General features: G+C 36.5%; 1 protein-coding gene across 1 annotated transcript in view; it reads left to right on the top strand.

Annotated features, from left to right (window-relative positions):
• NRXN1 (neurexin 1) overlaps positions 1–12,335 on the top strand; it is a 1,175,743-nt gene that overhangs the window by 1,028,599 nt on the left and 134,809 nt on the right. The window contains exon 19 of the mRNA XM_061155451.1: positions 1,159–1,478. Within this exon, the coding sequence (XP_061011434.1) occupies positions 1,159–1,478 (320 nt within the window). The remainder of the gene's footprint in view (positions 1–1,158; positions 1,479–12,335) is intronic.

A 12,335-nucleotide genomic window follows, 5' to 3' on the forward strand; every position in this document is an offset into this window, starting at 1 on the left:
CTTAAGGTTAAAGGGACTGTTAAATATAATCCACTAACTCAATCTATGAAGGTACTCACAGCAAGCATTAACCCAAAATGATAAATCATTCATAGATTATATTACATGTTCCAGCCTCTAAATTATTAACTAAAATATATGTAGTTCTGATATCTTTATTATGGTCCTGAAAAACAAACAAACAAACAAACAAAAAACTCTTGGTTTTAAACTCTAGGCATCTTAAATAGTGGGCAATATGGATTGCCAGTCAAAATGAAGTCCCTTTAACGTTTGCAACCTTCTAAGAGCATTTGGGAACAAGCCCTAATTAAAACTGAACTTAAAGTTGTGTGCATGCTTTTTATGAACAGAAAGCAATCTGCTAAAACTGGATACTCAATTTGATGATTTTGGTACTGTTGCTGAGGATTGCTGTTTGATGGAAATGTGCCATAATTTCTCCATTGGTTTGTGTATCATTCCTGAAGCCGCTTTTTACATCTGAAGCTATGTGTTTTTTTCATTTGTTTCGTTTTAATAGACTTGCTGAAAGCCAATCAGAAAAATCTTTTTGGATTTTTTGTTTCTTTGTTTTGTCTCTGACACACTCAGTGTAAACCATGTGTTTCTTTTCAGTGTATTTGCCAGAAAAGTAGAATAATTCAAATAACAATGGACTATTGCATTCAAAAAACTAAACATTTCTAAAGAAGAGCATATGGATACATGTGGCCATTATGTGAATTATGAAATTTTTGCCATAAATTTAAAATTAGATTTCAGCTGCTATAGACTAGTTTCTGCCAGTGGTAATTTTAGAACAACAAATACTTGAAATGTTAGATATCTTACATATTTTTAATTTATCAATTTAGATTTGAGATCTTGAGGTAAAAGAGAAAGTGATCCACTGAAAATTGATTTACAATATATATCTTTGATTGGTCTTTTAGCAAAGGCACTACATTTACAATAAGTTGAGAGTTTATAAGTATTTGCCAGTGATTATGCATTTCATGGACACCTCATTTATAAGCAATGAATTATGAGTCAAATGCCTTTCTTATAGTTTATTGCTCTCATTATCCACCCCATGAAAGATCTGTTTTATCATCCTTTATAGAATGTAGAGTTCACAATCAACATTTTTGCATGTATGTAATATTATTTTTACAGGGCGTCAGCTCACAATCTTCAATAGCCAAGCAACCATAATAATTGGCGGGAAAGAGCAGGGCCAGCCCTTCCAGGGTCAGCTCTCTGGGCTTTACTACAATGGCTTGAAAGTTCTGAATATGGCAGCCGAAAATGATGCCAACATCGCCATAGTGGGAAATGTGAGACTGGTTGGTGAAGTGCCTTCCTCTATGACAACTGAGTCGACAGCCACTGCCATGCAGTCAGAGATGTCCACGTCAATTATGGAGACCACCACGACCCTGGCTACCAGCACAGCCAGAAGAGGAAAGCCCCCTACAAAAGAACCCGTTAGCCAGGTGAGTACCTGGATTTCATTTCCATTTTGAATCTGTGACTATGAAAGTAGACTTTTCTGCATGTGTGTCTTTTCTAGAATGGGATTACTTCTGATCTCAGTCATTATGGCTTTTTTGAGACTTGCTTAATATAATGGATTCAATTTGAAGATGAAATGTTGGTTTGTGGCTTGTGAACTTTGACAAACTTTGTGTTGGTTTGTGTGTGGCTAGGCTGATGGTCTTGATCCAGAAACCTTGGTCTAGACCAAGCTAAGGGGATTGTCTGAGCATTATACACGGTTTTCACTTTCTAAGTTAAATGAACAAGTAAATTAATGAAGTATCTGAAAGACCTTGTTCAAGCTCAAAACTTCATCAAAATTAAATAAAAGCAAGTTTTGAAAATTTAAAAAAAGAAATTACCTACAGCACTTGTATTTTGAAGCCTGAAAATTTTGAATTGGAAGGCATGTGGGTCTTGTCATGAATGATAAGTCTACTCTTCTACTGTTGGTAGGAAAAATGCGCTATTAGTTTTTCTGAGTACAAAGACCCAAAATATGGTATTTAAAAACTGTCTTGGGCCAACATATTTTGTACATTATGTGGCTAACTGCCCTCACCCAAAATATTCACTAAGCTTATTTTTCAATCTTGTCTAAATTTTTTGGGAAAAAAAAGTTTTAAATGTCACACAGTACAAGAACTTTACAATTCAATGAAGATATTACTTCACTAATGATTTGTTGTTGTGTTTATTGTGTATGGCTTATTTAACAATAAGTGGGTTATTAAGGCAAATCTGATATAAGAAAGCCAAACACAGAGCAAAGATAAACTCTTTCCTTTAAGCAAAGTAATTCAGAAGAGGATATTCTAGGACATTTAGAATTGGAAATATTCTTGTGAATAAAAATTTAATTAACCAGATTTTTTCCCCTCAGAAGTGTTGCTTCATCATTATTGAAATTGCAGCTGCTTAAGTTCTTAGGTAAACCAGATATATCCCCCAATAAGGAAGTATCAGCCTCATTTTAACGTGCTTTATCTATTAGTACTTGCTATGTAGTAAGAAATTATGTTTATTAAGAAAACATGTGTAAAATAGCTATTTCATTTATAAGTTAAACATCTAGAAATGAAGAAATTAAAATTTATGCATTTTATAATATTAACTAATGTAAAAGGAAAATAGTTAACTGCCCATTAATTGCCAATGGAAAGACTCTCTATTATAAGCTATAGCATGTTTAAAGATAGCAATGGTTTACGGAAGTAAATGATTTAATCAATTAGTGATTACTTGGTTCATTTGAAGAGGTATTGACTTAAATAAAAGATTACTAGGTTCATTAAAAAATAGATATTTTAGATCTTCAGATTTCAACAGACCAATAGTAGCAATTAACTAATTTGTATATTACAAATATTCAATTGTGGCAACAGTGTTTTAAAGTTGTACTGAAAGCTTTTAAAGTTCTCTCATGAGGATATGTTTGTGATTACAGGTAATAAGATGTGAATGTATGAAAGAGAGACTACTGGGGAAGAAATCAAATTGCTTGTTTTTGAATAGCAGGCTAATTTGTTGTGAATTTTCTTTACTTCACAATTGACTTTTAACTGCCCTCCAACTACAAAGAAATTATTGATATATACAGAATTTAAGTGTTTGCTAGAATTATCAGTCTTGGAAGTTTCAATAGGAAAGTGATTTGTAATGCTCAGTCTAAGACTATAACCTTTGACCCATTTTTGCAGGTTGGATGAGGCATCTTCCTTCCATAGTGGCCGTAACTGCCTGCTTTTATCAACTGTCTTACTCAGTTGTATGCCAGGGAGGGTCATTTAGTTTTCAAAAGCCATACTGGACTGTTTTCTCAATCAACGTGTATTTTCCTCAGTGATAACACAGAGCCACTTTAAGTTACAATGGCTATGTACCTTAGGGTGATTGCATGTTTTAGAACTATAGAAACAGATTTTTGGCAAGCAGAATTAAATTGGATTCATTTCAGATAGATGAGATGAGATTTTTTCCAGCCATTCTGCAGGGCAAGTAGTGGGGAGAAATGTATTTTTCAGTTTTCACAGAGTCAAAGAATATAAAAAAGAATTCACAAAATATCATCTCATAAGATTCTGTTTACATTCCTATTTAAAAGTAAATATGCTTTAAAAAGAAAAAAAAGTTTTTCTTCTCTTGATCGTGATCAATTTTAAGACTGATATTTACTTTAGAAAGACATGATCTATGTCATGAAGTAATGGATACATTTACCAACCATTCTGATTAAATGACTTTTAAAAATATGAATATAACAGTATTAGAACTACTTTTTAATGTGGACTATATAAAATTCACAAAAAGTTATTTTGCTTATGATATTTAGTATCTAAATGTTCCCATAAGACCCACTCATCCTAACAAAGAGAAACTTTCTATAAGGATAATCTCAGAAAGTGAATATTTGCAAACTTTTAACAGTATAAAGTTCTTCAGGATGCTGAGAGCTTCCTTCTTGGGGTCAGAGGCAAAAGTGTCACACAAGATCTCTGATGGCTAAGTGTTCCCTGCTTGTCTGAATAATATGGCAATCTATGAAGTATATGTGAAAAAAGTGTTAGTAGCTCAGTCATGTCCAACTCTTTGCGACTTCATGGACTGTAGCCCGCCAGGCTCCACTGTCCATGGAATTATCCAGGCAAGAATACTGGAGTGTAGGTAGTCATTCTGTTCTCTAGGGAACCTGCCAGACCCAGGGATCAAACCTGGGTCTCCTGCATTATAGGTGGAATCTTTACCGTCTTGAGTCACCGGCCAAGCCCTTGATGTATACATAGCTTTATGTAAATGTGTTAAAGCAAGTTAACATGCAGAGGACAATATTCATTCCCTTTGATTGCCAGTTTGTAAAGAAAGGAAATTGTTTCTTTTGAGATCAAGATTTTGACATTTCTTTTGGTCTATGCTTTATATCACATTTTGCAACATTGTATTCTTTCCATTAAGAATATTTTTATAAGTTCTTTACATACTGTAGACAATATAGATCCATGGCATTGCCTTTTGGTTAGAGAAGGTATGGTATAATAGAAAGATCACTGGTACAGGTTTCCAGTTTCAATACAACCTCTTATCTTTGTGAGTATCTTGGACAAGATGGTTAACCTCACTGCACTCTGGCCTTGCTTGCTAACTCTCTAAAATAAGTGGGTTTAGGCATCTCTTGAACTGTGTTGTTCTTGTTTAGTCACCAAGTCATTTCTTACTCTTTTGTAACCCCATGGATTGTAGCCCACCAGGCTCCTCTGTCCATGGAATTTCCCAGGCAAGAATACTGGAGTGGGTTACCATTTCCTTCCCCAGGACTCTTTCTGACTCAGGGATCAAACTCATGTCTCCTGCTTGGCAGGTGAATTCTTTACCACTGAGCCAGCAGGGAAGCCCCATGTACCCGGTGGTATATCAATGTAATTATTAATAGAATCCTTTTTTGACTCTCAAAAGCATCCCAGTTTTGGTCCACAAATTGTATTACGCTCTACGTTGACAACATATTTAAAATCTGTCTTTGCAAGAAAATCATTCTTCATAAGGATAATAAATAGAGAAGCCCTGTCTTTTACACTCAGAGTAGAAACTGACTCTGGTCTCCTTACCTGATCTCAAGAATCCATAATGTTTTTCATCTTCTTTTCATCTCATTTTAAAAACCTTAAAAAGGGAGAGAAATAAGGCTTTGAGAGATTCTGGCTTTTGACTGGAGGGACTATAGTTTGCAACTCTTAGAAAGAAATTAAATTGTAGACTGGGGCAGAATCAGTAAGTATGAGTGAAATGTACTGGAATAAATTAGTGGTTCCAGTTAGACTTTATTCAGAGTAAAGGTAGCAAATCTACTCAAGAAAAGGTGCTATTGAGGATTTTAAACCATTGGTAGGTTGTCAGGACATGTGTATTCATTTCCTACTGAACTCATTGGTATTTGATTCCTGTAGAATGTTCCAAAAAGAATCCCAATTAGTGTACAAACAAAAAAAGTGTTTGAATGTGTTGGACACTGCTATTGCTTCCTGGCAGCTTTGGAGAGACTCATAAAAAATTAATGCTATTTGTTTGAAAAATGTAAGCAGAGTGCACACATATTTCCATGAAAAATATCTAAAGCTAACAAAAAACATTTTGTAGCTTCAAAGAGCAAAATTTTATTTTTTATTAAAAATATTAATTAACCTTAGCTGTGGCTTCATTATTAAGAAATAACTGCATTACTTATAATTATGTGTGTTCCTGATAACCACTCTGCATTTTAAAATACTGGTGACATGAATAATTAATTTTATTTTCCCTAGTCTAATCATTCTGCTGAATTTACTTAAATTAACGTACATTTTAACTGCAAATTTTAGTGCATAGTGAAAAGAAAAACACTTGGGTGTAGATTTGAAAATATACACAAAGGCACGTTCTTCTGAAACTAATGGTGCCGAGTAAGAAAAGTATAATTCATTGTAATTTTTAAGTAGATAAGCACTGCTATTTAAAAGGTGTTTCCCCCCTCATTACTGGTAAACAAAAGTTCTAGGATATATACATTTTAAAGAGTTTATTTTAAGAATTATTATGTCCAGTGCATTTTCTTTCTGGTCTAGAGGTTTCACTGGATGAAAATGTGCTCTCTTGGTGGATGCAGTTTTGGCTTTTGAGACATCCTTGGACAAGGCTAGTTCTAGACAAAAATACCCATTCATTCATTCATCCATCCCTCCATCAATCCATTTGTTCACTTAGCACATGGTCACAAAACACTTTCTTATAATACCAGACGATGTTCTAGTCACTGGAAATATAGCATTGAGTAAAATTAGGCTCTTCTGTACAAAGCTCACCTTCTAGTTAGGGGAGATGGACAGTAAACCATGAAACAGCATACATGGGATGTCAAGTTCTATAGGAAAAGAGGAGAGAGGAGTGGGGATGTTTGTGTGTTGGGGAAGGGAGCAAAAGGGAATCTTTTATGAATAGACATGCAGAGACTATCAGTGATATGGCAACAATTATAAAAGAACATTGGTAGATTAAAATTCAGATGTACTCCTCTCAGATCCGGGGCGAGGACCTGGTCCAGGTGGGTGGAGTTACCCGGGAAGGCAGACAGGGCACTGTCAGAGCCTACCGGCCCTGCTGTGTGTCAGTGTGGAGGTAGAAAGTGCGGGTCCAGATGGAGGGGCAGGAAGAGGATGGGCTGGGGTACGCTGGGCGTCAGTGGCAGCTCAGAACATGGGTAAATCGGGACTCCAGATGACTCTTCCTGTTGGAAAACCCATCTCTTGGATCTTGGGATTCCTACGTGCTGGCAGTGGAGACCTGGAATGAGCAACACCCGGGTACCCTAGGTCCCAGACTTATCAGTAAGGAGTCTAGCTCATGTCACCTATCAAGCAAACTTCAACCCTCATCAATATCACCTCCCCCGCCCCACCCCAGCCCCATTCACCACTTAGAGTCACTGTGACCGGACACCTTGCCCCAAGGATGTGGCCACATGCCAGGGAGTAGGCTCTTGCTCCAAAGCAGCGTGGAGCGGAATCCCCTGAGCCCAGAACAGGGTGGGGGTGACCTGTGTATGTCCTGCCCTCTGTGGTCCTAAGGACACAAGACGCTAATAAGTGTCTTGTTAATTAAATAAGAAGACTAAGCAAATTCTAGAGATTATTTATGAGTGAGGAAAAAATGACTCAGGGAATACAGCTTGATATTATTATTCTTATCCTACACATGAGAAAACTGAGGCCCAAAGAAACTAAATAACTTCCTCAAGGCTATGCAGCCAGCTTCTTTTCAGAGTATGTTGAGGTGAGCTGGTCCTCTGCCCTTGAGCCTGGCCTCTGTTCGGAATCTCATCACTTCCTGCCTTCACATATTCTTAACTAGTTCAGTGTGATCTCTACCTAGGGATCAGGCTTCTCTTTTTGAAAATGCAGATATGAGCCTTAATACATCCGAGTATTTAAGATAAAGAGCAGATTCCCTGAATGATCATCAGGGTTCATCCTTCTGGAGGCTAGATAGCTAGCCTCCTGTCTGCCTCACTAGAAAATTTTATGTCCATTCTTCTCCACACCCATTTCCTCTGATCTGTTGAACTACTAATAGAAACCTCCAGAGGTCGTGCTATTTCACACCTCTCTCTGCTCTGCCTGCAAAGCCCTCTCCATCGTTCACCTACCTGTTTCTATCCTTCTTGCTCTTCCCAGTCTCTCCCAGTCTGCTCTGCCTTCTGAGAGCTGACAGTCTGAAGAGGCAGCACTGACAAGGCTAACGGTGTAGTGCTGTGCAGGGGTCAAGGGCAATGACTCCAGAAGCCTGAATGCATACTTAAATCTCAGTCTTACTTTCCCCATATACTGGCTGCGTTCCTTAGGCAAGTTAGCCTCTCAGTATCTCTGCTTCCCATCTATAAAATGGGGATGATGGTGTCATAAACTTATGTGAGGATTAAAGAGTCACTATCGTATGAGAACTATATACAGTCACTGCTATTTGACAATTTTTCATTGTCAAAAAAAAAATTTTTTTTTTTCATTATGGTTCACCCTAAAATGAAAAGGAAAAAATAATGCCTGACACATGTAACCATTATACAAATAATAGTTATGTTTGAAAAGCATTCCTTAAGTACATTGTATGAATTAAAGCATCTTTCTTACCTTTAAAATATTTTCTTCGCCCTTGAAAACAATAGCTCTGAATTGCTGTTTCTGAATCAAAGCGTCAATTGCATGGCACATACTGAGCTGAAGGGGCTTCCCAAGTGGCACGAGTGGTAAAGAACCCACCTGCCGATGCAAAAGACGTAAGAGATGCTGGTTAGTTCCTTGGATCCAGAAGATTCCCCGGAGGAGGGCATGGTAACCCATTCCAGTATTCTTGCCTGGAAAATCCCAAGGATAGAGGAGCCTGGTGGGCTGGGGTCCATAGGTCGCCAAGAGTCGGACAGGACTGAAGCCACTTAGCACGCACACACGTATGCACGCATCCTGAGCTGAATTCTCTGTTGAATGTGTTTTCCACAGGGAGGCAGCACCATTCCCCTACAAGCATGTTGAAAAGCAGTGGGAGGCAGGAAGTGATTCAGGGGGAGAGTTTTCACTAGCCTTTAGTGGGAGGGGACCGTGAACACTAAATATACTGCAAAGTGAACTGTCCACTGATCCCCATACCCAGCACTGTTTTACTCAACCACCAACCACCACCACTACCAACAGATATTACTGTTGACTGAGCAGCCCAGAAATTTCCTAGACCTGTTTTCCAGCTGTTCTCAGACAGAAACTCATTCATAGTATGGTGCTGAATATTGAAAATATGACTTCTGTAATTGTCCTCAATAACATGTCTTGATTAAGGAGCTTAAAAATTCAAGTTATACTCTTTTTTTCAACGTGGATATGAAAAACATCAAGTACTTCCAGCTGTGACTTAGACTAAATTGGGTTTATGATTCTTGATATAATTTCTTTTGATACCATTTGGGAGAAATGGAATGATTAAAGACCCTGTACCTAATGAATATGTGACAGTAAATTCAGTGAGCATTTTCTCAGAAAGGACTGGTGAGATTGTCACCATTCTTGATATTTGAAGTCTCAGTTGAGGACAAAGGAATTACTTTTTATTAAGTCAGGTGTCAGGTGTGAAGTTGCTCAGTCGTGTCCGACTCTTTGCGACCCCATGGACTGTAGCCTACCAGGTTCCTCTGTCCATGGGATTTTCCAGGCAAGAATACTGGAGTGGATTGCCATTTCCTTCTCCTTTTATTAAGTAATGAGTTATATTTAAAGTAGCAATAAAATAACCTTATCTTCTTGTCTTTATTTTAGTCAATACTATGAAGTCTTGGTACCATAATAATATGGCTTGCAAGTACATAGGTATGTTTATGTTATACCTGTTGGCTTATTCCTCTTTTACATGTAATAATTATTTTGTTAAGGAAGGGGAGGAGGCAAATCATCTGGAATAAGAAAATTGTGTATGCATGCATGTATGCTAACAATGCTTTTTTCTTTGATAATATATATAAAACAGTAGGTTTATTTTACTAAACTAATATCAAGATTAAATTTAAATCTCTCTAATAATATCTTATGGAAGTAGAATTGATATACAGTATACTTTTGCAGATTCTTTTCCATTATAGGTTATTATAAGATAATTGAATACAGTTTCCTGTGCTATATAGTAGGTCCTTGTTGTTTGTCTTATCTATTTTATATGTAGTTGAGTATATTTGTTAATCCCAAACTTTTATTTATCCTTCCCCCTCCATTTCCACTTTGGTAACCATAAATTTGTTTTCTATGTCTGTGAATCTATTTCTGCTTTGTAAATAAGCTAATCCTTTTAAAAATATACAGCACATGTAAGTGCTATCATGTGATATCTGCCTTTCTCTGTCTGACTTACTTCACTTATGATAATCTCTAGGCCCACCCATTTTTGTTGCAGATGGCATTATTTCATTCTTTTTTATGACTGAGTAATATTCCATTGTATGTATATCACATCTCCTTTGTCCATTCATCTGTCAATGGACATTTTAGGTTACGTCCATGTATTGGCTATTGTAAGTAGTGTCACTATGGACATCTGGTGCATGTATCTTTTCAAACTAGTGTTTTCATGTTTATGGATATATGGCCAAAAGTGGGAAATTGCTGTGTCATATAGTACTATATTTTTAGCTTTTTAAAGAACTTCCATACTGTTTTCCATGGTGACTACAAAAATTTACATTCCCACCAGCAGTATACAAGGGTTCTCTCTTCTCTATACCCTCTCCAGAATTTGTTATTTATAGATATTTTTAATGATGGCTATTTTGACCAGTGTGAGGTGGTATCTCATTATAGTTTTGATTTGCATTTCTCTAATAATTAGTGATGTTGATCATCTTTTTATGTGCCTGTTGGCCATCTGTATGTCTTCTTTGGAGAAAAGTCTATTCAGGTCTTCTGCCATGTTTTGAATGTTTTGTTGTTGTTGTTGTTGTTCTTTGTTTGTTTATGGAGCTGCATGTGCTGTTTTTATAATTTGGAAATTAATCCCTTATTGGTCACATCATTTGCAAATACTTTCTCCTGTTCTGTTAAGTTGTCTTGTCATTTTGTTTATAGTTTTCTTTGCTGTGCAAAAGCTTTTAAGTGTAATTAGGTCCCATTTCTTTATTTTTGTTTCTATATCCATTACTCTAGGAGATGGAGCCAAAACAAGTATGGCTGTGATTTGTGTCAAAGAGCACTCTGCCTAAGTTCCCTCCTAGGAGTTTTGTAGCATCTAGTCTGTGTTCCCCTTTCAGTGCCAGTTCCGTACTGGTTTGATTGCTGTAGCTTTGGAGAAACCAGGGCACATGACTTATCCAGATCCATTATTTCTCAAGATTATTTTGGCTATTCAGGTTCTTTTGTGTTTCCATACAAATTTTAAAAAATTTTGTTCCAATTCTGTGAAAAATGCCATTGGTACTATGACAGGGTTTGCATTGAATCTATAGATTTCCTTGGGTACTATATGAGTTCTTCAATTTTCATTATTTAGTGCCTATATTAGGTTTTCTTATCAGTTAACATCGCTGAAAATTTCAACAAGAACAACAAAAAATATGTAGTATTATGCAATCCGAACTTTAAGAGGAGATTTAGCTAATTCATCTGCCTTTTATAGTACTTACGAAACACTGTCTTCTCATCGTGGTTATTCTTTTTATGTAGAATCTCAAGCAGACGAATAACACAAGTATTAACCAATAGTTTCTTCAGTTAGCATAGAAATGATAATCAAAACAAAAATATCAGTGTATATTTGTTTTTATTAAGTTGTTTATAGGGTTGGCCAAAAACTAAGTTTTTTCTGTAAGATGTTACAGAAAAATGCAAATGAACTTTTTGGCTAACTTAATATTTTCAACCATAATGTATGTTGCCTGTAAATCTGCAGTACTTTTATTTAAAATTATGAATTAGTAAATATCTTTTGTGTACATAACATATAAAATACACTTTGCAAAGTATTGTATTCTTGAGGATAAAGGTGTGGTACCTAGAGATACAGACCTGTGTGACAGGAGCCAACTACTTCTTGGATGTGTAGAGAAACCGTGCATGAATTATAAAATGCCATAAATAAACAGGCATCACTGGCTCAGTGGACATGAGTTTGAGCAGACTCCAGGAGACAGTGAAGTACAGGGAAGCCTGGCATTCTGCATTACATAGGGTAGCAAAGTGTGGGACACAACTGAGCAACTGAACAACAGAAACAACAACTAAATCAACAAGAACAAAGCTTTTGTCCGTAACAGATGGACAGTGTATTATTAACAGTATCACTCACACAACTGAAACTCCGAAACAGAGTGAAAGGGTGAAAGATATTTTAGTCTTTTTTTTTTTTTTTAATAGCAAGTGTTTTGAAGTAACACACTTTTATTACTTCACATGTCCTGAGTGTTGGCAATGTGCTAGACATTACCCTGGATCTGAAATTACCCACACTCTGTGGAAACCTTCTAAAATAAATGTTATCATTCCAGTCTGTAGGCTTGATAGGATAGCTGGTGACGCAGGCCCCTTTTGTCCTCTTTTAGGATTGATTTTCCTAGTTAAGGGATCTGGAGATTTCCCTGAGAGGCATGTGGGTGAGCAAATCACCTCTGTCTTTCCACAGAATAAATACCACATGGTTGAGGAAGTGTGGATACTGCTTGAACTCAATGTTGGATGATTATATGGAGTGAATTATGAAACAGTGATAAAGGGAACTTTAAAATCATTCTTATTGTGATGATAGGTTCTTTGTGTCAGCTTGAT

Source organism: Dama dama, chromosome 11 (genome assembly GCF_033118175.1).
Source record: "Dama dama isolate Ldn47 chromosome 11, ASM3311817v1, whole genome shotgun sequence".
NCBI lineage: Eukaryota > Metazoa > Chordata > Mammalia > Artiodactyla > Cervidae > Dama > Dama dama.